General features: G+C 36.9%; 1 protein-coding gene across 1 annotated transcript; it reads left to right on the plus strand.

Annotated features, from left to right (window-relative positions):
- The first annotated feature begins 960 nt into the window (after positions 1-960).
- slc44a4 (solute carrier family 44 member 4) lies at positions 961-26,858 on the plus strand. Its single transcript, XM_034705605.1, has 22 exons — positions 961-1,235; positions 11,622-11,670; positions 11,917-11,990; positions 14,231-14,309; positions 14,409-14,508; positions 14,600-14,725; positions 16,735-16,795; positions 17,176-17,296; positions 19,497-19,580; positions 20,119-20,231; positions 20,621-20,743; positions 21,803-21,902; positions 22,135-22,227; positions 22,336-22,438; positions 22,678-22,937; positions 23,230-23,324; positions 23,754-23,857; positions 24,092-24,165; positions 24,295-24,365; positions 25,662-25,756; positions 25,856-25,940; positions 26,054-26,858. Exons 1-22 carry the CDS (start codon positions 1,196-1,198, stop codon positions 26,170-26,172), a joined length of 2,169 nt encoding a protein of 722 aa, XP_034561496.1. The 5' UTR covers positions 961-1,195; the 3' UTR covers positions 26,173-26,858.
- The last annotated feature ends 1,061 nt before the right edge of the window (positions 26,859-27,919 follow it).

The following is a 27,919-nucleotide window of genomic DNA, read 5'->3' on the forward strand; positions in this document are numbered from 1 at the left end:
CTTGAAATCTCTAAAAACTATACCATGGAATAAAAACAGTAACTAAGTTACTCCAAGCACAGACAACTTAGCTTGAAATGTTCATCATGAATGAAACAAATGTTACATAGCTCAACTCCCTTTCTCAGGTTGGACAGTGAATGTTTGTATGTTTGAGCAGAGTGGGAAACAGGGAGAACATTTCAAACAATATGTATCATTCTTCATTTCAAAAACCTCTAAAACGGGCTGAAGATATGACCATGGGTGCTCAGGTGGAGAATTATAGCCATCATTACCACCTTTAAATGAACTGCCTGATCTGAGTGAAATTTGCTCTATGTTTGCTCCAAGTTCAACCGTGGAGACGCACGATATACAGGTACGGCTAAACCACTGAGACAAACAGAACTACACAAACACATTTTACTGTCTTAGGGATCAGATTTCAGAAAAGAGAAGGAAATTCACGAGCTGACTTCAAAGCAAAAGTAGTTTTATGTATTTATTTATTATTTAAAAGGACCATGCATATTAATTAACACTTCTGTAAATATGCCAGAGTTAGCCAAATGGCTAGTTTACATCCGTAGTCCCTTGCAATATGTTAAAAAGGCTCCCTAAAAAGATCAAGATTAACCAAAGATAAAATAGAGTAAAATAAAATCAGAATAAGAAGGTAGAGGAGAAACCAAAACACAAACAAACAAAAAAGAGAAGAAACTGAGTGAGTAACTAGAGCTTTCATAGAAAATGTAGTGGAGTAAAAAGTACAATTGTCTTCTAAATGAAGTGGAGTAAAAGTAAAAAGTTCCCCCCCAAAATAATACTCAAGTAAAGTACAGATACTCAAAAATGTATTTAAGTTCAGTACTCAAGTAAAGTTACTCCGTTACTGTCCACCACTGGTCGTATGCAAGTATGATTAGTTGCAACGAAACACCAGGTTAGTAAAATCAGAGTAGGAGTGATACCTCTTGTTAGTTGAAAACCTTTGATGGAGCGTGCAGGTGCACATCCATCAGCAGGTGCGCTCCTGTCGACACTCCTTAGTTACCTCTGCAGGAAGGAAAAGATTTCTCCAACTCAGTCACCGCGCGCTCGGACAAGAAGCCCAGCTTTAACAGGATTTTAATTGTTTCTAGATCATTTCGAGCAAAAGAAGTTACATTTTGTAATCTGAAGAAGAGGGAATAGGTGACGGTTGAGGTGAGAAATGGGGAAGAAAAAGGACTCAGAGCCGGACTCCGAGTATGGTGAGTTTATATTTCCCGTTACCTCAGAGGGTTCACAATCTAAACCTGAATAACACAGCTGTCTTGGTTACCTTACTGACCTACAGCTGGGGTCTTTCCAGGTTAGTTAAATGAATAATACAAACTTATTTTAGACTAACTAACATAGCCCTTTTAAAATGAATGTCAATTCAAGCTGAAACCTGAACTTTAGGTAATAAATTATAAACGGAAATTCATCAGCAAATCAATTCTCCAGGCTGTTTTTTTTGTAATTCACTTGTTATTGTTTTTCAAAACAGGTAACACACAGAACAAACAATAATAAAAACACGGAAACTAAGTATATTGTCATATAAAAAAGCAATCAGGCCCCAGACTTGTGTCGTTGAACACACTTTAGTTAATTTCAGAGGTGTCAAAGTATTCACATTAATTACTCAAGTATAGATACTAGGGTTTAAAAAGACTTCTATAGACGTTGAAGTATCAACTTAAGCTTTTCACTCAAGTAAAAGTGTAAAGGTTTCAAAACTACTTCAAGTATAAAAGTAATGTAAGGGGGAAAAAAAATGCCATTAAGGCCAGAAGCTTAGGCTGTGCCACAGGGGCCTATAGTGCACCACCTCCAAAAAAAAAACATGTTTCTAAAGGCCATAATGACTATAATGTTATATTAATATGTTAATGTTGAAATATTTGGGCTGCATCTGTTTCAGCCGCATTTATTCCCACTGAAAATGAAAGCACAATGCAAATAAGAACCATATATATGTACTACTGAGCATTAACATGTTTCATGGAGTGGAAGATATGATGACTTGTTGCCTATAAGTATAGTAATGGTGCAAAAAGTCAAACTTCACAGGCATGTTATCAATAACCTTTAGTGTTTTTTTGAAGATGAGAAGCCGGAACGGAAACAAGCAACAAAGTATTTGTACTTTGTTACTTGACACCTCTGGTTAATTTTACAGTTCGTGAGAACAACGCACTTTTATTGCTGTGACGACATGAGCCCATTTGTGTGTTAACATAGCCACCAATAAACATGGTTTAACGGTTTACCAGCAACTTATCAATATATGTCATCATTTATTATTTGTGACTACAGCGTAATAGACACATGACCTGATTAAATTAAATGCTTAGAATAATAAACAGTGATTCAGTTGACACATTATCAGTAGAATAATTGAAACAGCTTCTTTTTTTTTGCCTTTCTTATACATTCCCACAATCAGCACTCTAAAAGTCTATGAAAAAGTCAAATCTGAGAGGTCAGGATTTCCTTAAGTTTTGAATGCACAGAGCTAATAATCATAACCAAATGAGGGTTTATGATTCCTCAAGGAAACACACCTTTTATATTAACCACACTGTCAGCTGAACATGTTCTAGTCAAAAAAAAAAGGTGTAAGGCTGCTTTGTTGTGGTCTGAATATTATATTCAAACAATGACTTGTTGGTGATGAAGCCTAGAAACACTGGTGCTACCTGTTTAGAATCACCTTTCCAGTTCTTGTAAATGGAACATGGAGCTTGAAATGTTGTTGGCAGCTAGTGTTAGGAGATATTTGGAAGTCATGCTTGAAATCAAACTCCTGGCATTTTTGCATCTTATTAACAAACTCATTTAAAATAACTTTGCACAGGAAAACAACATTAAAAAATATATATATACGGTTCATTCATTGCTTTAAATTGTGAAAGTAATGTCCGATATATTGCAGTTATTTTCTTAATCAATCAGTGTGTTATTTAGCCCAAATTATCAATCATAGTTTTCCAGAATATATACACAAATATCTTTCAGTTCAGTTCAGATCACTTTATTGGCATGAACAGTTTGGTTATTGCCAAAGCAGAGTAAAAAAACAGAAACAAAAAACAAATACAATAATTATAATAATGCATAATTTCATCCATTACACTTACATTTCATTTTTTAGAATTCAATACAATGTATCTATGGATAATTAGTCAATACAACACATTTGATCTATATACACATTTAGTTATTACAACACAGTAAAATAGTGTACAGTTTATCTAGATACAGTATAATACAGGTAAATATATATATTTTTTAATATATCATTCAATCTGATCCCAGGTCTTAACACGAAACATATCCAGTTACTTTTTCACTGTAGTTACAGAAATCAGATTTTTGTTGTGAAGTTGAAAATTGACATTTTTTGCTTTTCTTTTTTACTTACTTTTCTTTTTGCCTTATTTAAAAAGTTGCTAGTTCATTTATTAGGCTGGCTTCAAGCAATTCTTCCTCATGTAACTCCCAACACCCAATCCTGTTTGTATATTTCATTTATTTGAATGTAGCATTGTCCAAAAAGAAGTATGAAAATATATAAACCCAGAAGATCCTTTAATCTATTAAGGTCACAGAGCTTTTAATTTGAAGGACATCACAGAATACGACACAGACTGAGGAGGGAAGTTGGCAAACTGTTTGCATTAGTTAACTCTAGTTATATGGTACACAACGAGGGCCTGAGAGATTTGTGGGAGAAACAGGCTGAAGATGCAAATAAAAAACAAACATGATGCAAATGTTCATCAAATACAACACAAAACGAATCCAGATTTTTTTCTGTTTTATTTGATTTCTAGATTTGTTTTTTTTAACTTTAACTTTTTTATTTTGATTTCAGTCATTGTGGGTTTTTTAATGTTTTTGTAGTGCAATTGCTGATAAAACCATTGCAACACATTTGGACTGGTGGGCTATCGTAGTGTCTTGTTTGCTGTAAGCACTCATTCAATAAAAATGTTTAAAAAATGTAAAAAAAACACAATAACAACTAACAATGGGAGAAAAGTCCAAAGTGGGGGCGACATTGGCTTTGTGGTTTAAGCCTGCACCCCATGTCCTCCTTGCAGCCATAGACTGTATATATAATGGACAGCGTCGCTCTGCCTTTTCCCATTGGACGGTTTTGAAGCCAAAATATCCTGTTACAGAATGCTGACATCTTGTACATTTTCTGCAGCCACAGTCTGCGCAGTAAGGAATTTGTGTGTTTCCACAGTAACAAGCTCCGCCCTACAGCGTTGCGTCCCGAGGTCCTATGGAGTTTCCCTCTACAGCAGCTGTCAATCAAAGCAAACCCGGATGTAAAACCCTGTTTTTTAACCTCTAATAACTAACGAAAAAGAAACTTTTCAGAAAAAAGAGGCCTTGAACCCATTTCAGTCAAATAATAACTACATATCACCACAGCATATGGATGTGAGAAACGTTTGTACGACGTGTATTTATTTTTTAAAGTTTGACCACAGCCCCATTCAAATGAATGGGGGAGACAGAGTTTTTGATCTATACTGCAGCCAGCCACCAGGGGGAGCAGTTTTTGTGGCGGCCTCACTTCCAGCCGAGCGAGATGACGCCCATTTTATATACAGTCTATGGTTGCAGCGGTCAAGGGTTCGACTTCCAACCTCAACCATTTGCTGCATGTCTTCCCCTGCTCTCTACTCCCCACATTTCATTTCCTGTCAGTCTTCAGCTGTCCTGTCAAATTAAGGCGAATATTCCCCAAAATAAGACTTTCTTTTAAGACTGTCTAAAAGTCTTTAAACTAACAAACTACAAAACCAGAGAGGAAAGGCCATTTATTTCTGCTTTAAATGGATAGAATGATTCTAAGTTCCATACATCATCAGTTTAGTAACTTTAAACAGAGTCTTTGAGCGTCTGGTGTTGTGAAAGTGAAGAAGGAATGCTTTCTTCATGAAAACTTAAGAGGAAATAAAAAGATAGGGCTAACATGTCTTAAACAGAAACTCTGTGCTGCTGAGGAGACATGTCAGACCTGCCTGTGACTGTGTTTGATTTCCACTCATCTGTCTCATCGTCTGCATCCCCTGTTTACTCTGTGCTATCTGAGGTATTGATAGAGACTCAGGTCTATTGACAGTCCGGGAAGTTTATAAAGCTATGGTAAACACTCCCTCCCTGGAGACAAATACCCACAACTACTCAAATACCTTTAAAAAAACATTGAGAATAATGTGCTGACAAAAGAGGCGACGAGAAGCATCAGAGCTGACACTTTGCTTATCGTAACAACTGAACCTGTTTCTTTAGTTTAATCCTCACATGCACACTCATCAGCTTTGTTCATGTTCTCTTCCATTGTGCTTCACCAGGAAGTACAAATCCTCAAACATTGAACAACTTCCTTCTCATTAGTGTCGTTGCAAAATGAGGTTAGGTTTTGTTGTGATATTTGTTTGTGTTTGTTCTGATTTGGAGTTTGGAAACGAGTGACTTACAAGAGGTTGTTGCTGCGAATCATTGACTGAATAATTTGTCAAAGCTGCAGGAAACAGGAAAAGACGAAGGTCTGACTTTAATAACACGCTGGTTAATTTAGCTAATGTATAACACCATGGAACCAGGGATGACTCTTATTTTGAAAGGCTACGTATCTATATTAGAAACAGGTTTACATTACCTTTAAAAGAAAGAAGTTATTCCTCCTCTGAGATGTTTATATATCATGTTAAATAACTCGGAACAAAGAACCTAAATCTTATTTCTGGTGACTCTACATTTTATTTTTGATGCTGCATCTAAAGATAATTTACTACGTCTAGTAATGTGTTGATATATTTCTCAAATTATTGATCAGGTGTTTAATCTGTTAAAGGGCCTTAAATGGTAAAATAAAATGTAGATAGGTGTTTCAAAAATTGTCTAGCTATGTCCACAACCTAAAATATTAATTAAACTGTCAGAGAGGAGCAAAAACACCCAGAAAATAATCACTTTTAAGATGCTGACATGAAGGAATTGTGTCTAAATTTTCTTTGAATGTACACTCAACTCAATTTAACAATCTATAGTACTGACTGGTGTTTAATCCAGTGGCTTACAGCTAATGGATAGTCGTAGTTTAATGATTTTATTAATGGATATCTAATAAATGTTAAGAAATGAATCAACTCTTTTCATTAAAGCTGGACTGAAAGGTAATCAGATTTGCTAAGCTATTAATCAAGCAAAATACCAAACATGTTGCCTCTAGCTGAATAAAAAATAAATAAAATGCTGCTCTTATTTGACATATTTTGACTGGAATCATTTACTTTTGAATATTCGCTCTTTGTCTTCTTTCCCCGATTAAAAAAATATTTGTTTCACAATCTCAAAACACACTTTTGATGTTTTCAGTAAAGCCTTCCCTGTTCTCAACTCAACTTTATTTATATAGCAGCTTTCCTACATAAAAACATGTAGCCCAAAGTGCTTCACAGAATAACAGAGAGACAAGAAACAACAGCAATGGTAAAATTATAAATAAAATACTTAAAAATAAAATAAAATAAAATCAACATTGTAAAATTAATAAAATAAGTAATAGTTGAAAGAAAATCTAAAAATAAGTTAGCGTTAACAAGATCAGATGAATACAAGAAATAAACAGATAAATAAATAATTAAATAAGATAAATAAATGTTAAAGCAATGATTCAAATAATAAAAAAATTATAATGTTCCTTTATTTTCCTTACTTATTTACTCATTTATTTATTAATATTATTATTATTATTATTATTATTATTATTAGTAGTAGTAGTAGTAGTAGTAGTAGTAGTAGTAGTAGTAGTAGTATTAGTAGTAGTAGTAGTAGTAGTATATTATTGGTATTATTATTTGTATTATTTGTTTATTATTATTCTTTAAAATGTTGTTAAATTTTATTTTTGTATTATTTATTTTTTTAGAGTATTCTTTGTTCCTTTATTTAATTTTCTCTCTCTCCTTGATTGGACCTAGTCTAAGCTTGTACCAACCCCCTTGTTGTTGTTGTTGTTGTTGTTGTTCTTTGTCAGACAGTTGGTTGTCTGTCTGTCCAACTGTCCGTGGTTCTCTGAATTGTTACTGCTTTGTTGTATATTTTCTTTTGTATTGTTCTGTTCTATTCGTTATTGTCTGTTTGGCACCCTTTGAAAACAAGATGATTAGATACATCTCAAGGAGTTTATCCTCATGAATGCATTTCTATCAATTTGACAGTGAATATTTTGGTACAGACTTTTGGTTTTGTACAAACCAAGTGGTCTGAAGATATCATCTTTAAAAACAACAATGTGAGAATATTTCACTTCTTTTAGAGATTTAAACTCCTAAACTATTTTATCCTTGAGCAATGAATTACAAAAGTATGGAAGCCCTTTGCAGACAAGTCTCCATATATTTTGTTTACTCAGATTCCCTGGTAATTTTTCTCAAGATCTTGACCTCTCTATCTCATTACCTTGAGGTAAAAATGCTGATTTTCCTGTTACGAGTTCAATTTGAATTGCTTTGTCAAGTTCTCGGTTTAATATTATTGTTACAGTGTGAAGGTTGGTTTTCACATTATAACTGATTAAGTTTAATCATTATCTTGAGACAGCGAGTAAAAAAGTCAAACCACAAGAGAACAACTGATATTAACTTTCCACTGGAGAATGGATACATGGATGGATGGATGGATGTCCTCCTACTGCTTCTGTAGAAAAGTGACACCATTTGAACTTCTTTTTCTGGTGTTTCACAACAGATCAAAATCTTTCCTCTCTTGTCAGGCTGTTTCCATCTTTACATATTAAAGTATTGAGGAGTTACAGAACAGTTTCAAAAACCTGATCAATCACACTTCTACTCAACTCAGTTCATCTTTATTTATACAGCACCTTTCATACATTCAAGCATGCTTCACAGAATAACAGAGAGACAAAAAATAACAGCAATAGGTTAAATAATACAAGAGTAAAACAAGATAGAGTAAAGTAATAGGAAATACTTGAAAATGAAATAAAATAATTATAGAAAAATCATTAGAATAAGATAAAATAAAAAAGATGGAATAAAATCATTATAGTAAATTCAAGAAAATAAGATAAAATAAAAATAAAATAAGATAAGATGAAATATGTATGTATGAATACGTATGCATGTGTGTGTTTGCATATATATATATGTATTTCTACCTATTTTATTACTTCTCTTTGTTTTTTTTGTCATTTAAAATCATTTTTCCACTAAAATTTTCTTCACATGTTTTCTATTAATTTATTTATCTGTTTATTTTATTCACTTTATTTTTAATATTATCAATTTTATTTTATTTCATTTCACATGTCTGAGCCCCTGTTTGATTGTATTTGTTTTGTCTTGTTGTTACATTACAAAAGTTACAAATAAAAGAAAAAAAAGAAAAAAATTATAGATTAAATTAAAATAAAATGAGAGTAAGTGATGTTAAAAAAACGGTAATAATGCAGTCCAGGGCTAAAAAGAAATGACTCCAAGATAAAATCCAGATTAAAAAGGTAAGTCTTGAATGAATGTCCCGAGTCACAGAGTTCAGAGTTTAGGGGCATACAAACAGAAAGCTCTATCTTTGTGAGGGACACATGAGGAACATTTAAAAGGGACACAGTGAAAATTCCCCTTCCTTTAACATTTTCACTGATTGGTTATCATGACTCTTCTCTTTTAACTGGGAACGCCCTCTGTACACTGCAGGTTAACAATTCACTGTGTTGTCATCTCTCTGCAGTGAAGTATAAAACAGAGTCTTAAGATTTATTTACATTAAGGTTTTTATCCTTTCTATTAAGACACTTCTTTATTTGGGTAATGTATTCTCTAGTGTCTGAAGCCTTCACTCCAGCTATGGTCCAGCGATGACCCTTACACGTGTCCTCTTTTCGATTTTGCTAACCAAACCTATAAACATGTGACGGCTGGCCTGTCTGGGGTTCAAAGTTTAAAGGTTTTAAAGCTATCCTCTGTTTTTTACGAGGACATTAAAAGCTGAAGAGGCCTTTATTCGTGTCTCACAGAGTCACAGAGAGCTCCGTTGTCCATGTTGTCACTCAGTGTTAACACACAGCCGTATCCCAGCAGAGCTGAAATCTGACACTCAGTCACAGCAATGCAAGAGGCAGATCAACAGGTTACTCTGTTCTGTCATCAGGGCCATTTTTATGACTATTTCAAAAAGGTTTTGTTAAAAAAAAACTTCAATCATATCTCCAGATAGCCTTTTGGTTTAAGATTTGGACATAGATTTTCAGCTTTTGTGCATTTTGTTGTTCCCATTTATTATCATATTTCTCTCCACAGAAATGTGTTTCTCCAGCTTCGCTTTAAAGTTTCCAAACCCTTATTTTGTATGATTATGTTTAGTTTGATAGCTTTGTGTTTATCAGATTGAGTCTTTGATGTGGCCGCCCTCAGATCAGAAAGAGGAGAACATTTTCTTTCCTGGTTGAACATTTGCATCCCTCTCAACTGTGATGCAGTAGTCCACCAGCTTGTTGCCACACACTCAGTCCTATTCAAATTACAGCCTGTGGACAAAACTCTGCTTTGGCTGCTATTAGCAAAGATTATGGTTTGCTGCATGGCTAATATGTCCATTCCTGTGGACCCATTAGATCACCTCTGGAATTTGCATGTTTGACTGAAGATCTATGAGGCTGTTCAAGCTCTCCATCACAACCTTTTACCAAAATGAGTTTGCATGAAGTTCATGTTGGAGCACAAAGAACATGAATCACCATTGTTGTTATTTGTGACATCTGCCAAACCAGGTTTCTGCATCCTCTTGCATGATTAAATACTTGAATCAGTCCTGTGAGTTATTCCTGCCTGACAGGCTGATATGACAGAGGATTGTTGAGGTCATATACCTGACTCATGATAGGAATGTTTTTCTGTCAGACCAGCACAAACAAGTTTTCAGATCAATTTTAAACCTAAAATGGTGAAACATCTCTTACCTGCGCTTCTACCACATTCCCTATTCTTGAATTCAAATGTTATTCAAATATCCCAGAGCTGCTAGGGTCAGCACCGTGCCTCAACTCAGATACTTTTATCTCCACTGTTGCCTTTGTGATCGCACATTAAGTAACTGTCATTGGGGGGGGATATAGGTGGAATTGGGACCCAAGTGCAGATTTAAAATAAAAGGTTTTAACAAACAAAAATTACTGAAATGTCCAAAAACTAAATCCAAAAGGAGACACTGGGAAGACACAGGGAAACTAGATACACAGAGTTATTAACACAGGTGTGGAACACAGGACACACAAGGACAGGAAGTAAAACTAAAGCGGAAACACAGGGGAAAAAAAGAACTACTAAATAAAACAGGAAACTAAGAAACGCTAGAAAATACAACAAGAGACATGGATCACTAAACACACAAGGGAGACAAAAGATAACTAATACAGAATAAACACAGGGAGGTATCAAGGCATGAAACAAAACTAAACTAAACATCAACTCATGACTGTAACTCATCTTTTGTTCTTCTTGTAAGTCTCTCTCATTGCTCCAGGAAGCAACACTGAGACATTGTTTTCCCATAACGCAATCACCTTTGTTACGTGGTTATAGCACCTGTGAGCAACTGACCCATAAAACTATTACATTCTGTCTCTCAGAGTTTCTTTTCCTTATTGACCCACACAGTCATTTATTAACTCTAAGAAAAGGACACACGAAGGCTCCTTGTTGCTTGGAAGCAACAACACCCTTTTTTTGTTTACCTACTTTTAAATAGAAATCCTGAAGTAGCTACATGAAAAAATATCCCATTGTAAATCACTGAAGCTGTTGTCTTGGAGATTTCCTCACTTCTCCAAAGTGAGGCCAACATAAGCCACAATAGAAAATGTAAATACATACACATTTTTTTGACTGTATTAGCAGAGTAGAGAAGGAACAGAAAGAAAAAAACATATAAACACTGACACAAGAGTCATTGACCTCTGCATAACCATGTTTAATCCAAATCAGCACAAAACTCTGCCAGTGATGTTTCATCTGCAAGTGAACTGTGCATTATGGTTAGCTCCTCTGCCAGCCCTATATGTCAGCACCCATTGAGGTGCTATTTTGACTTCACATCTCACAATGAGAGGAGATGGAGGTGTGTTGTTCTTTTAAAAGGCAGTCAATGATTAGAGCCAATAAATCAATAGGATGGCTATTAGCTAGCTTAAGCTTCATCTGACTGCAGTAGAATGGTGTGAAAGCATGACCGTTACACCCAGGCATTTATTGAGTGGCCCTACTGGGAACTCACGAAACAAACAACATTACCCTTAAGAGTCGACAGTGTTTTTAAAGTACAGCACCTTCCCAATATTCCCACAAGGACACAACCAAAGATTATGTTAGCACAGCATTTCCTTAAGGTGGAATTGACATGCCATGGGGTACAGGTTGGCCTAGCAGTTTAGGCATGCGCCCCATGTACAGAGTATGTAAGTGATAAGCTAACACATCACTGAAACCAAACAGAGAAGTTTGATGAAGATGGTGTTTGTGACACTAAATGAGCTTCTTTGACGTGTTTCTGTTTTCTTTTCTCAGGAGAACCCGTAGAGTTTGACCCAAGCTTCAACGGACCCATAAGGAAAAGGTGAGTCCCAGTCATTCACTACCAGCTCTCCTGCGCTGACACCTTTTGATCCTTTAATCCTTCAATAAATGTTTATGCAGGGCATTTGAGTGACTGTCAGTCTTTGTGTTGTCAAGCTGATGCTTTGGTATTTGACTTCCTGTTGACTGATGATGTCACTTTTGTCGCCCTCAAGGCAGAACTTAAACATAAAGCTTAGACTACTGACTTTAACCTGTTTGTGTCTGTGTTTTCATTCCTCATCAGAGGGTGCACTGATATAATCTGCTGTATCCTCTTCATGGCTGTCCTTCTCGGCTACATGGGAGTCGGAGCTTTAGGTGAGAGTTACCTGACAGAACCAACACAGGCCTTTGAGTCCAATCCCACACTCGTGTCTTTTAATCATTGATTCCTAAGTTTTATTTCCACTCAATGTTGGAGCTAACATGAAACCAGCAGCATGTTAGCATCGCCAATAAAAGAGGAACAGATGGAAAAATCTGCATCTGTCCTAAAGCTAATAAAATCCACTGACCATCACCTTTAAAGCCTCCTTATTCTTATCTTTTGTCTCAGTGTTCTTTTTCCTACAGGAACTGAACTTCCCTTAATGAACTGACATCACACTCATTCCAACACTCAGGGTCATCGTTCTTATCTAGAGTCAACAGACAGGCCAGATAAGCAGCGGCTGATTGTGTCCAATGTAATCGACTTTTTCCTTATTGAATGGTGTTGAAAATCATGTTGACGAGGATGGATCTGTGTCAGTGGTGAAGTGGAGACACCAGCTGAGCTGGCTAGTTTACATAGAATGGGTTGGAGTTAATCCCCCATGGACAAAATAACTAACCCCCTTTAATCTGTGTGTACCAGATAGTAGCAGAATAAATCACAAAACAAACATTTAACAGTGTTTTTGACCAGTATTAATAAAACAGTGCTTAGTGACTCAATCAGGGAACCAGTGTTACTTTTGGTGTAAAGTACGTCTAACAATATATTTATAATGTGACCGAAATTGTAGCACCAGTATCCAGATGTGTGAGTAAGCAGTACTATCGTGCTGCCATCACTTACATACATTGTTCTTTGAATTTGGGGACACCAGTTCGTTCTGTATGGACCCAACACAAGAACTTCAACTTACAACTTCAAGTACATTAGTGTATGTGTTGTCCAAATATGCTGTAAACTATGATGACCATATTTGCTCTGCGGTCATAGCTTACATTTTTAAAGTTAAAGAAATTGTTTTTAAAGGTTCATTGTATAGGGGAGAATGGGGTTGGTTGTCACACTTTTTACTGTTTTGATGATTGCTCATCATCAAAACATCTTTCAGTAGTCATTCATACATTCAATTGAAGCTTAAGGCGTTGGCTTAAATGTGTATCTCTCTCATTTTCCAACTCATTGTAACATTGTAACTATCAAAGACACTCTGACACATTGTGACAACCAACCCCGTCATGGGGATGGTTGTCACACACTATGGGGTTGGTTGTCACAATGTTATTTCAAAAATCTTTTCAAAAAGGCAAGAAGGCAGAACCAAATTAGAAAGTTTAATTGCACTGACAAGTGATAGACCTACAAAACTTAATGCATTTTAACATAAAATGAGCAAGGAACAGGAAACACATCTTTAGGCCAGCCTATATAACAACATAAAGAACAAAACAAGTAGACCTAACAATAATGGCCTACTCAACTAGGCTACATGCAGTCACTGTCTGAGTTACAGTGATGGCAAATGTAGGGTCTGCACACTCCAACTAATTTCACCATGCATGATTTTGCCAACATAGAGGTTGGTTGTTACATGTGACAACCAACCCCAAAGAGAATGTGACGACCAACCCCAAATGGAATTTTTTGCTAGCATCAAGGCTAACAACCATCTAACAACTATAGCTAATACAAATCTGAACTATAGCTTTCCCCTCACACTTTTTAAGGGTAACACTTGTTTTGTTATAAACCCATCATTTAAAAGCCTGGAAGAAAAATACTGAGGAGCTGAATATTTACAATTTGACATGAAAAACACAAAAAGTCCTCTCACTTCAAGTTCAGCTGTCTTACTCCAGAGAAGACTATGTAGGTGAGCTCTGATCCTAATTCTGGAAATGTCCATACCCCAATTTGAGAGACAGTGCCCTCTGGTGGCGAGATATAACGAGTGTGCCAACCAACCCGTGTGACAACCAACCCCATTCCCCCCTACTTGTGCAGTTATTGTGTTCTGTAAAAAAGAAGAGCTTGTATAATGAAGGGCTTTTTGTCTCTGACAAACACAAAAGGGGGATTAACAGGAGAGAAAAAAATGGAAATGGAAAAGTATAACATCTTTGTTGATTTCATTGTTCTGTGGTTCTCTATTATTCTCTCTGAGGAAGGCTTATTTCACAAATTGAACAAAGGAATATTTTATTTATTTGTATAGTTTTTTTCTATTTCAAACCAGACATTTTTTTAACTGAGAATAACTAATTTCATATTATGCTTTAAGTTGCTTTGGTTATCATCATCTTGTTTCTATTTTTGTCTTACTGTCTTTTTTTCAAACCATCAGCCTGGCTCTATGGAGATCCCAGACATGTTCTGTATCCCAAAAACTCCACTGGATGGTTCTGTGGCATCAAAGGAAACAAGTAATACAACTTTTCTTGCTGTTTCATAATTTTTTTTTTACATCCTCTGAATATAATAAAAACATTTTTGACTCATTCTTTCTCTTTTCCTTCCCTCAGAGATCGACCAAACTTGTTCTACTTGAACATTCTCAAATGTGCCACATCTGTTAATGTCATGGCAACCGCTCTCAATGGTTTCCAGTGTCCGACAACACAGGTAGAGTTAGCAGCTTTATTTAGATGCTACTAAGAGAAATTACAACACTCCCCTGGTGTCCTTGAAATTATTATCTGTCTTTTTTCTTAAGGTTTGTGTGGAGAAATGTCCCAGTACGTTTGGGGCTGTGGGATTATTGGATTATGCAAAGAAACCAGTGGAGGTTTTTAATGAAAGCCTCTGCGTGCCCTCTTTAGACCTGGCTAACACTAAGCTGGTGAGTCTCATTCCTAAACTTCTTGTGTCTTACTTAAGGTTCCAAAATGCAACGTTTTTGGCCATTCCTCAAAATATCATGATCAAACTCACACACATTTCTTTTTCTGTTTTTTTAAGTTTACCTTTTGAAAAAATCCAAACCCTGTATATTCATCACAAATATATTCATGAGTTACAGACATCATAACCATTTTTTAAACCTGGCTGTAAACATGTTTTATTCTGCTGTCAAAATGGACACTTTAATGGGCTCTAATTATATTTTCTTGGCTTCTGGAGCCAGCCTCAAGGGGAGTTGCAGTTTTTTGCACTTCCACATTTGCTTCTTGTTCAACACCAGGGCCCACTCTCAATGTCCTCCCTAAGCCCTGAGCCCTGAGCCCTTCTTGACTTAATTGATGTCACCTGGAAAGAGATTGAGGGCAGGAGGTTGTAAGGGCTCAAACTATATAACTGGGAATGGGACAGCACTCTGCGACTTCTCACGTGACCTGCATGACGTCATGTTGCTCATCTGAGCGGCATTAGGAATGTTTATTGCACAATTTTTACTTTCCTCAAATTCAAGGCTCTCAAGGGACTGACTGACCGACTGACTGACTGCCATGTGATCCAGGCTCTAACCGCACAGACACATTTATACATACATTTATACTTACAGGCAAATTGTTTTGAAACACCAACATTGGTTCTACCTTTCATGCTTCTTGTTTACCGTTGCATCTTTTTAATTACATGTTGTGTCATTCGTTAACCCTTCCATGCTCGAGGGCTTCCCCTGGGAATCCTGTGTTTCACATCACAATGCTATGAACTATGGGTAATTCCCGTACGCTGTCTGCAAAAATGACCCCTTATGGAAAGTGGGCATAAAGGGCTCAAAAAGTCTGAAAGACATCCCTCGCACACTTTGTCTGAGGGTCAGCCCTAAGCCCTCATGGACTTAGTGTGGAACGCGCCTCAAAATCAGTGAGTGTGTGAGTGTGGCCTATATATGTTGCTACTTGGGATGATGATCAGAGGTCAAAGGTCATGTGACCCAACATTCACATGGATGCAATATCTCAGCAGTTCCTGGAGGAGATTTGATTGCATCTGGTTTATTTTTTTCTTTCTCTTTCTATCTGATAAACGAAATCAATGAGGGCACAATCCTCCCTCACTGTACTCCGCCCAAAAGTAATTTGACTGTTGTTAGAAAGTCTACCAAGAGTTTATTTAGTGCATTTACTTAAAGCCTTAACAAAAAACACACTGAGGGAGAACCCTCATTTGCAATGATGACAAGTTATAGACAACAACTCTATAGAAAATACAGATTAAATCAAACAGATACAAAATTGGGGCACTGGTGGCCAAGCGGTATAAGTGCCCAATATACAGAGGCTACAGTCCTCGTCGCAGGGGTCGCTGGTTCGATTCCTGACCGGTCGACCATTTCCTGCATGTCTTCCCCCACTCTCTACTCCCCATATTTCCTGTCTCTCTTCAGCTGTCCTATGGAATAAAGGCAAAAAGCCCAAAAAATATAACTTAAAAAAAACCAAAACAGATACAATATCATCCGAGCAAACTTGGATAAAACTTGAAAATATAAATACAACAATTAAATGGATTCAATTTAATGTTCAAAACAACATTAAAAATGAGCAAAACAGTTAGAAAAATTTAATTATTTAAAGCACAAACAATAAATATAATAAGCAATCATGTGCTCTGCAAAGAAACATGTTCGTCTCCACTTTAAATTAATGTAGTATCAGTTTCCCGTTTACTTTCAAACAACCTTCAGAGCTTTTTTGGATATACAAAAGTAATTTAAAATATTTTTGATATATATAATAAGATATGACATGAGTTCTACAGCTGCTGCTTGGTCATTCTTATTTTTAGATTTCCTTTGTTACAGGAGATTTTATGGCATCAGATATTAATCAGCAGATGACTCTGACACTATGATGTATCTAAATGTAACTAATGTTCACTTGATTCTTTTTTTCCCCCAAGACTGTTCAAGAAATTGTGGAAAAGGAGCTGTGTCCTTATTTCTTCATGCCCATGACCTCTGGTGAGTGTGACCGCTCCTTCACACTACACTTTAATTCTTTAATTCAGCTCTGACTTGAAGTCAAAAGTCAAAGTGAGTAAAGGCTGATAACAAGACCCCTTGAATACTAGCATGATACTTCTAAAAACAAAGATAATCGTAGATGCTTTCAATCTTTAACATATATCACATTCTCTACTAGCCCTGCAATAAGTTGTTTGTTTTTGCTTTATGATAATTTACCTCAAATTAGTCATCTTTCTAGAAGGCATGGGTGATGGACTGTAGTATGTGGAGATACCTGATAGCTCAATTTAGGCAGGTATCTTAACTCTAGTTGTCATGATACACAGACACTGTGGCTTTTCTGTTTCTAAACTCCCACTTCTCGTCTGTGTTAGTGCTTGGAAGATGTCTGCCTGATTTCAACAGACTGGGGGAGATTCCTGCTGCGTTTTCAAACGTTCCAGGCTTACCCCCTTCAATAAACGAAACAATCAACATCATCGGCAATGGCACCGGGTAAGAAACAAAATCACATACCAAGTTATATGTTGACCGAAACCACCTAAAGACTCAGTGCCTATATTTACACGCTCAAAAATCTTCTCCCTTATCGTTCCAATGAAGATTCATATTCCACTTTTATTCCCGTTATCACACAGCCATACAGTCCACATCCCAGGAAACGTTACATTAAACCTCTAGATACAATACAGAAGAGCTGCTGCGTGTCATTCTGAACGATGAATAAACCAAAAAATCTGAACATTAAGTTTTATATATCCGACCAAAGCCCAGAGCCGAGGAGGAGAACACTGCGGCTGCAAGCCATCCGGCGGGATGATGAGCTTGGTCGCCTGTGGGATCCAAAATCCAAACTTATGTTCATCTGTAGTCTGCACTTAAGGAACTTTAACATTGTATATATATATTTTTTTTAACTTTATTTTTATTTATTTTCATTTTATAAAACAGTTATAGAACAGTACATGAACATACATAAACCTTTTCAGGGGCATTTCTCGTATGTGAGTCCTCCCTCGTAGTCACTTCCAGACAGTTCAGTTACTTGTTGTTCTCTCTTCAAGATTCAAGATTCAAGAAAGCTTTATTGCCAAGTGAGCTCGCACACACAAGGAATTTGACGTGGTGATTGGAACACTGGTACTTAACAACAAGACAGTTAAGATAGAATAAGACAGTAAGGACAATAAATATATAAACCTAAACACAAATCCATACAAAAATACTATCTGTACAAAGAAAGGTATAGAAGTACTTTTCAAGACATGAAATAAGTTAAATTAGCCTAAGCCAGAGTGCACATGTAGTAGATGAATATAATAATCGAATAATCGAATAATGGAACATGTTGTGGAATTTTCCGTGGACTTTAACATTATATTAACATATGATTTCTTCAGGGGGTTCATAAATGTTGGATTAATCGTTAGAAGGCAAGTGAACTACATACCACGATTTCAACAGTCTGGCTGCAGACCTCCGCACTCAGGCCCCTACCTCTGCAGATCTCCGCAGTGAAGCACCTCCACAGTCATGGCCAGAAACACGCAAAAAAAAATCAAAATTAAATTGTGTTAAACTTCCAGTTTAACATTTCAGTCACTTTTTTCCTCTGGGGAGGTCTGGAAAGGTAGGGGCCTGGCTGCGGAGGTCTGCAGCTAGATCTTCACAATTTAGGACATGACAGCTTGTTCGCATTAGCATCAGGGTTTAAAATCTGTGTGTTCGCAGTATTAAAGGCAAGGGGGGGAAGGATTGTTTTCCCCCAAATGTAGCACATAACACATAAATTAACGTGACGCCGACTGTATCTAAGGCAAACCAAAGTGAAACAAAGAAGAACCGGAAAAGGTCGGATACTGGACATATTCAAGAAGTGTTTGGTCCCTTCAACTCTTTCATGATGCTAAAATAAGTAGTATTATTTTCCTTTGTGCACATCATCTACACCTCAACCATGTAATCTGTTGGCTACTTGGTTTGTTTGCAACAACGCACAGACTGTGAATAGGCAAGAGTCCCCCACAGTGTCCCAAACGCTGACTGATGCGCACATTGAGCTGCGATGTAAAGGTCCACATTCTTCTAAAATCCCATTTGCATTAACTGGGTCACACTTTAAAATTGGAAAATGATAGTGCATGTAAACACTTTCACTATTAACTCATACAGACACACATGCACGTTAATAACCATGTTTCTTTCTCCTCTTCCTCTCCAGCACAGGGTCAGTGGCTTCGTGAGTTTTTGTATCAGCTTTTAGTCTAGCAGTCTGGTTTTAGGTTCTGTTGCTTTGTAGTTTTACACGTCAGCATTAGATCACAGTTTGAAATGCTTGCATAGTCAGCACAAATGTGTAGTACTGTTCTTAAAACCTACAGAAAAACCTCTCTTTCTTTCTCTCTTAGTGAAGTGTTGGGGTTTATCTCTTAGTTCTTTAGTCACCTTCTCAGCCTGTCTTACGTTATTTGTGAACCTTAGGAACTAACAGTAGTGTCAAGGTAGTTCCTGACTCATCTCTTCTGTCACAACCTGCCTCTAGTAGCTTTCAATATGCTTTCTCTGTTTTATTAACATACTTAGTCGTTTGTCCTTGTTCCTCACTGTACAAGTTTTACCCTTCCTTTATGTTTCCATCACTGTTGTGAGGAGAACAGTCACCGGCACAGCTTGTCTTTGCTTTTGTCTTCATCAGGGAGATTGTAAATGGATTCAATGCCAGAGAGATCGGCCTCAGAATCTTCGAGGACTTTGCGTTGTCATGGCCTTGGATCCTCCTGTGAGTTTCCTGGTAGAGCAACACTGAACACACACTGCCTTCTCGTGGCAGAGGATCATACAGATGACAGAATTCACATCACACCTGTTTTTTTTTTTTAAGATGCTTATTTGAATTTTTAAACATCATATACAGAAGATCAACTTAAACAATTTAGGCAAGTGATGTTTTTCTTGTAATGGAAAACAAAAATAAGTAGAAAAGTGAATAAATTAGTTAATGAAAAAATAATAATTCTAACAATTAAAAATAGAAAATATATACATAAACACATAAATAAATAAATGAATAAATAAATAAATAATAGAAAAATAATAATAACAAAAATACAATAAAATAAATGTTTTCTTAAGCATGGTATTAGTCATTTATGCCATCTGGGGAATCCATGTGACAACATTTTACAGATCTTAGGTGGTTACCATGCACAATTATTCCATTCTTCACAAGTTGTTCATGTCTTATGTATTGTATATTATTTTAAATGTATAAAAAAAATGTATTTTACTTTTTCATGCCTTTAATCCTTCCCTCTCAGTGGTCTGGTTATAGCCATGGCAGTCAGTATGCTGTTCCTGTTGCTGCTGAGATTCACTGCTCCAGTCATGGTGTGGGTGCTCATCATAGGACTCCTGGGTGCAGGAGCATACGGTAAACAGTGTTTTCAGTCAGTGGAATTATGATGGGTGGCTCACCAAACTTTACTTGTAGTATTTAATATATCTTCTAGTTGTTTCTAGTTGTTCCTTTGTGCTTGTTAATGTATTTGTACATGTGGAATAGGCACAAGGTTGGAGACTGAATATATGACACTTAATGTATATAAGTTTATGGACATATGCTAATACCTACACAAATGAATCAACAAATTGTTTGGGATCTTGTATTAATCAGAATCCGAAATGTTTCTTTCACTCTTAAAGGTTAAAGGTTATGACTTTATCTGGTTTTGAGCATAAAGTTGACTACACTAGTTCTTACTTTATAACAGGATGAGATTTTGTTATGACCTCTGAGTTAATAGACTGTCTCTTTTGCAGGGATTTGGCACTGCTACTGGGAGTATGACAACTACAAGCAAGCCTCTGCTACTATCAGTGATGTCGGTTTTACAACAAACTTCAACGTTTACCTGCAAGTCCAAGAAACCTGGCTGGCCTTCTGTGAGTCTCATTAGCATTTTGCAGGGATGGTTGTGTACATGTCAAATGAAATATGTTGCTGATTTTTCAGCCAAGCAGCTTTTACTCAGGCAAAAAGGTTACAGTTTGAGTGAGGCTCATTAGCGGGTTTAAATTAATTTTGATGCCTCTCCATAAGCTACAAAAGCAAACAAGATTATCAGTATAAACAACAGCTGTAGGGGCCACAATGTTGATTTCCTGTCTTATTTGTTAATCATGATTATTTCCTTTTTTATGGCTTACTTCATTTTTGGTTTTGGGTTCATGGGTGTGGTTAACCTTTTAAGTACCTGTTCAGTTTGGGGCGGGAGGTATACATAGAGGGTGAGTGGGGTTGAGTATTTTTTTTGACCGCCACCGCCACCGTCATCGTCATTGTCATTGATTATTTCGATCTTTTTTGGTTTCGATTTATTTTCAGTGTTTTGTTAATAAATAGAAAACTTAATTTGAACTTTGATTTTGATTAATGGCAAGACGCGTCACAAGCATGACCCCATTTAGTCTCTGCGGCAACTTTCAATCTGAGCCGCTTCAACAGCTATTTCTATAAAGTTATTCTTAATGCCAGACATTGCTACCAGAGGGGAGGTATCAAACGAAATCTTTAACGCAAATGCAGAAACAGACATTTTTTTTCCATGCGAGACATTTGAATGTTGGAAAATTGCAGAAATGGCTTTTTTTCATGTGCACTCGACAAAATTAGCAAAGAGACAAGAGTTACCACTTTGTTCACAGGGGGTGCCAAAATCAAAACAAACACAATACAATGTTTCTCACAAGAGCTTTAATTAAATGTTATTACTCATCAAAAAGGGATAATGGAACACAAAAAATCAATATAGCAGCAGTAAAATCTGTTTACTGTACATAACAAACAAACAACATTACAGTGGTAAAGTAAATTAAATCAGATAACAGACTTGTTTCAGAGCTTAGACAGAGGATGTAACAAAAAGAGAGAGAGGAGAGAGGAGGACGAGAAAATCAGAACAAAATACATTATTTTTCACACTTCTCTCTCCTCCCCTACAGTGATCATCTTATCTGTGGCTGAGGCAATCCTCATCCTGACCCTCATCTTCCTGCGGACCAGAATCCTTATCGCCATCGCCCTCATCCAGGAGTCCAGCAAGTGAGCCATAAACACAGTAAAACACATCTCAGAGGGGTTTCTAAATATCAGAAGATATTCATTTACAAGTCTTACATTCCTGCTTTGATGTCTAATAGAGATAACCATAAAATGAGGATTTCAAACACCATGTCCTCACAGCAGATTTAAGTCAAAACAAATGTGTATCCTACTGTGAGGAGACCATATGGCTTCAGCATATCCTGATGATGCGTGTGTTCATGGTCCACAGGGCAGTCGGTCACATGATGTCCTCTCTGCTCTACCCTCTTGTCACCTTCGTTCTCCTGCTGGTGTGTGTTGCTTACTGGGGTGCCACTGCTTTGTATCCTTTTAATATGTGTATACATATATAACTCATCCATTGTGTCTATTTTTTAATCTACAATCAACACTTTAGTCCAGAGGTCTTCTCCTTAACTGATGTGTGTAGATATTTGGCCACTTCAGGAGACCCCATCTACAGAGTGGTGTCACTCAATGCCACCACGAGTGACTGTATGAGCCTCAATGGTACAGAGAACTGTGACCCTCAGGTGAGTGAATCCACATTGCTTAAACGACCCTAGAGCATAAATACATGTATGTTTTTCTTACTCTTTTTAGAGGGAAAATGAACAATGATTATTTTCAGGATAGAAAAAAAGGGGTCAACATTAAATTTAAATCTTCTCACTGCTGGTCTGTTTGCTTTTTCAGTCTGTTTCATAACTTAAAAACTCCTCACAGGAGCTTTAATTTTTCCCTATGAACTTGTTTCATCTCCCCCTCTCAGAACTTCACCTCGTCCTCGTACCCACTCTGCCCCTCAGCCAGCTGCATCTTCATCAAATACAACAATGAGGGTCTCTTCCAGAGGAACCTCTTCAACCTGCAGATCTTCAACGCCATTGCTTTCCTGTGGTGTGTTAATTTTGTCATCGCCTTGGGACAGTGCACACTAGCAGGGGCCTTTGCCTCCTATTACTGGGCCTTCAACAAACCAGGAGACATCCCCATGTGCCCCCTGTCTGCCAGCTTTCTACGTGCTCTCAGGTAGGTGTTGATCAGGCTGCTGATAAAGCAATCAATACCTGCAACAATAACAGAGAAAAGTCCAAATACTGAGTGTCTGCAGTCCCCTTTTTAACCTGCATGTTGAGTGTTTTGGATAATAAATCTCAGTTGATGCAAGGCAGACTGCAGTTCTCTTTCTGTCTCCTAGAGGGCACTTTGGGTCTTCAAATAACCGCCCAGGAAGCAGTACTGAGCATTTCAACAACCTTTGGTATTCACTTCATTTCTAGATCCACAAAATAACCCGTGAGACATTTTCTTACAATTTCAGGTTCCATGTGGGCTCTTTGGCATTTGGTGCTCTAATCCTGACCCTGGTGCAGATTGTGAGAATCATTCTGGAGTACATTGACCACAAAACAAGATGTAAGAGCGACATACACTCACTTTACTTTTCTATATGACAGGATCATCATCAGCTAATGCTAGTGCTTATTATGATTGATGGCTGATGTATCTAAAACCACGTCATCACTGTCCAAAGATCTGTTTCCAAATGTGCGTATTTTGATTCCTTTGCAAGTCAACCATTAAAGATCATTGTATCTAACTACAACAGCACATTGTCACAAATATATGGTGTTTCTCTAGGGTCGTAAAAAAAATCCTGAGATTCATGTTTCCTTTAACAGAAGAGTGATGATGTGTAAATACAACTTTGATCTGTCTTTACTGCACCCTCAGTTCTATATCAAAAGTATCTAGGTGAACGGATGAATGCTAAAGATAGAAGAAGAGTCAGTGTTAGAAATGTAAAGACCTGAAATGTAACGTGTTTGTATGTTTTGTCCCAAGCGTCTCAGAACGCGGTCGCTCGTTTCATCCTGTGCTGCCTGAAGTGCTGCTTCTGGTGTCTGGAGAAGTTCATCAAGTTTCTGAACCGGAACGCTTACATCATGGTGAGCACAACCCTGTCTCTTTCTTTAACATCACTGTTGTTGTAAATAATGTTTGAGAGGCTCTCATCTCATATTTTTAAATCACAGTGCAAACATAAGGCTTTTAATTATTTCCTTTTTTTCCTGTTGACCTTTTTAAGAACCCCCTGAGGATCAAACTTTATATTTTCTGTAGAATACAGCTTGAACATTTTAAAATGTCTTTTCTTTCTGTTCATTCTTTTCTCTTTGCAGGTTGCTATTTATGGGAAAAACTTCTGCGTCTCAGCCAAAAATGCATTCAAGCTGCTCATGAGGAATATAATAAGGTTGGTCCTGAAGTCTTGTTTTCATAGACTCATGTTGTTTTGCATGCTATCTGTTGTGTCCGTGACGTAAATGTATTTGCATGTGATTGAAAGTCATATTGAACAATCATATTTCTCTGCCCTCCTCAGGGTGGTGGTGCTGGATAAAGTGACAGACCTGCTGTTGTTCTTTGGGAAGCTGCTGGTGGTCGGAGGAGTAGGTAAGGATGACGTTGAAAAAAAAATTGAAAGCGGTGTTGGTGTTCACAGGACAAGAGGGTTTATTTACCATTAGCAAGCACTCGGTAACAAAGGCATGGAAAACTGTTTTAACAGGCAGAAACCTCAAGCAGAACCAGACTCATTGGTGGACTGCTTTTGGCTTACCTCTGCTAAGAAAGTGGAATAGAGGGGGGACAGAGTGAGAAAACTGAACTAAAACAGACGATAGCAAATACAACAGAGGGATATGTTTTTTTCAATTATAGTGGTAGAAAGTAGACTTGTCCATTGAGAATTTAATACCATTATTTTGTACAAGATGGACACATTTTTCCTTTTTTACACATCTGAAGTATCCATCCGAAGTTGATCTATCCGAAGTAGACCAACACAAGTGCTCATTTGAATTTTTTTTACCGCCATCTATTAAATGGCTCTTGTTAGAACCCAAGTTACCCCTGTACAGCAAGTACAGATCCAGCTCTCTGTTTTAAAGGGCTGATCCTCAGCCCTCAATGGGGGTCGATCAGATGAGAGAAAATCAACTGAGGACTGATTCTATGCTACCTTGTTTTTTGCTTTGTTTTTGGTCTCCACCACCTTTTTAGGAAAAACTTGTGGCTCTTTATCTGTTAAAATGCTCTGCTTTTTTCACCAGCTGGTTGCTGACTTAGATAGCTGTTTAGTGCTGGACATATGGTGTATGGTCAGTTAATATTCAAAAGACAGATGACAGAATTGATGAGAGCAGTGAAGGGACGTGATAAATGAGTCAAGTTGCATGATTAAAAGTTCATTTCGGTTAAGACAAGATCAGTTGTGATTCTGTGTCCGGCGGGACAGTAAGACTCTGCAAGTTACGGACTTCAGAGCAGTGAAGGGGGCTGATTATTTAGAATAATCCCACCTAATTTAAATAAATAATAAGAACCAACACTATTTACTACGTACGTTAAGTTAAATAAGTACAGAGAGAGAGAGAGTAGATCAAACATAATAAATATAACATTTTTATGTTTGAAGTGTTTGCTGTGTGTTTTTGTTGATTGTTACTGTTCTGTTTTTTGTTTTTAACTCTGTAAAGCACTTTGAATTGCTCTTTGTATGAATGGTGCTTTATAAATAAACTTGCCTTGCCTTCATTAATCAAACAAAAAATGATTTATTTACGTATTTTATACATGAAAAACTGAAATACATGAAAGGTAAAAACAAGAGGAATGAAAATCAGCAAACTTCCTAATTCACAAGCGATTATGACAAAAGTGTGTTTACCATTATCAAACTGTTTCCAGGTGTTTTGTCCTTCTTCTTCTTCTCTGGGAGAATATTACTGCCAGGCGACACCTTCCGCTCAGAGACCCTAAACTACTACTGGATGCCGATCATTGTAAGTAACAAGCGATCCTGCTTTGTATCTGACAGTAATACAGTCAGTTTCATGATCCTAATATATAAGTCTTATTTGTCTTGTTTCTCTTTATCTTAGACGGTGGTGTTTGGTAGCTACCTCATAGCTCACGGATTCTTCAGTGTGTACAACATGTGTGTAGATACGCTCTTCCTCTGTTTCTGTGAGTACATCTTAAATATTACTGTTTTATCACAGCATGTGGATATGTGGCACAACCTTGATCATTTTGATCTGCTCATCACTCAATTCGTCTCTCACTTTCTCACCTCACAGTGGAGGACTTGGAACGAAATGATGGGTCTTTACAAAAGCCTTACTATATGTCCAGAAACCTCATGAATATCCTCAGCAAATCAAACAAAACACCAAAGAAAGGTAAAAAGAAGGAATGAAGGTCATCATGAAACCACACAAACACAGTGTCATAGAGTTCCAGGGCATTTTGCATCTGCGTTGGTTTGTACTTGTTTACTAAAACTGACAGGCTGATTTTGCACTTTGAAATTTTTTTTTGTGAAACATTTTATATGCAGAAGTAGTATTAATGACCATTTGCATGAAAGTACTGATCATGTGAAAGCAGGTAATGTGGAAATCAAATGGAAATGTGATGGGCAAGGTATCCCACAGAACATATTTCTTCATTTAGTAAAAATCACCTTTAACTCTGCTTAAGATAATTTAGACTACACACACACCTGCAGAAACATCCTGCTCTGGACACTTGAAACTAATAAATGTGAGGCAAATCCATCATAGAAAGAGGACTCCTGAGATGTGCTTTTCCTCAGATGGCGCACAAAAGATGTTTGAAATATACGGTATATATATATATATATTTTTACAAACATTTTATCACTGATGTAGCTGATTTTACTGAAAATAATGTAACTGTAAAGAAAATGTAAATATGTTCATTTGACTGTGTAGCTTGTGTAAAACCCTTGTTGATAATAACGAATCATTTCTTTGTTTTCGTGGTTTCTTATATAACCTTGTTTTCTTCTTTGCACTTTACATCTGATGATCATGTCTTCCAATAACAATGTGACTCTTCAGAAAGAATATTTTAACTCTGCTGGCCGTTGTGTTTTCATTTTTTCAACACAAATTCACTGCTGCATTGAAGTTAAAACCTCAGGGATGATGCTGAAAACCCACTGTGTAAGAAAAATCTCTTGCAGGGCCTGACCTTTAGCAGACTCCATAGTCAGATGTCATGTGAAACCTCACATGTTCAAGCTTCTGTGCTCTCAACACTTACTGAGCAGTATGATGTAGAGTTAATGAAGGCATGTTAACTTGTAGAAACATCTGGAGAATCAATATTTTCATTGGGCTTAATGCAAATTACAGTTTTAGGATTGTTCTTAACCTCAATTTGTTCTAAATGGAAAAATGTAAGGCCTTTCAGGAACACTGACAGTAGATAATTATTATACTATAGCAGGCAAATTTGTATTTTTTAGAGTATTTTTCACCATGATTAGTCTCAAGGTGGGGCCAAATATTCAATCAATCAATCAAGCTTTATTTATATAGCACCTTTCATACAATTCAAATTCAACCCAAAGTGCTTTACAGTGATTGAGAAACAAGAAAGAAGCAGAAGTAAAACAATGGCAAGACATATTAGGGGATAATAATAACAGGGTTCCCACTCTTTTCCAAAGATAATTTTCCAGGACATTTCCAGTGAAGTTTTGAACTCTCAGAGATTTAAAAAAGTATAAACTGTTTTCCTGCGTGGCGATGTCTATTGTGATCAGCGATGTCTATAACGTGCAGTTTCTGTGTAGCTGTGTCCCTCTTTTTGTTCCATTTGTTTTTACAATAAGGAGTTTGCACTCCTACTAGCAGTAATTGAGGTCTCAGCCTGCAGGAAAAGTTGTGAGGCACAGGCCCCCAAGCTCTCTGCCCGACTCCGCTGGTCACTCTTTAACTTAAATATAAGACTCTTTGAATCAAAAGAGCACTACACAAGGTTAATTTACCATCAAACATAAACAATATACCCCCGATTTCTGTGAATGCACTCAGCTTTCAATGAATGGGGATGTGTTTTTTTAATCATGTCAGGTCGCACGCAGTCATGATGGAATAATTCTCCAGGACATTTTATTTTTTCTCCCATTTTCC

Source organism: Notolabrus celidotus, chromosome 16 (genome assembly GCF_009762535.1).
Source record: "Notolabrus celidotus isolate fNotCel1 chromosome 16, fNotCel1.pri, whole genome shotgun sequence".
In the NCBI taxonomy this organism is placed as follows: Eukaryota; Metazoa; Chordata; class Actinopteri; order Labriformes; family Labridae; genus Notolabrus; species Notolabrus celidotus.

What these genes read in the sequence shown, in the direction of transcription:
- slc44a4 (XM_034705605.1), top strand. Translation starts at nt 1,196, where the DNA reads ATGGGGAAGAAAAAGGACTCAGAGCCGGACTCCGAGTATG. An exon ending in TCATGGCCTTGGATCCTCCT is followed by an intron (nt 19,581 to 20,118) that starts GTGAGTTTCCTG and finishes CTTCCCTCTCAG; the next exon opens with TGGTCTGGTTATAGCCATGG. An exon ending in ACTACTGGATGCCGATCATT is followed by an intron (nt 25,757 to 25,855) that starts GTAAGTAACAAG and finishes TCTTTATCTTAG; the next exon opens with ACGGTGGTGTTTGGTAGCTA.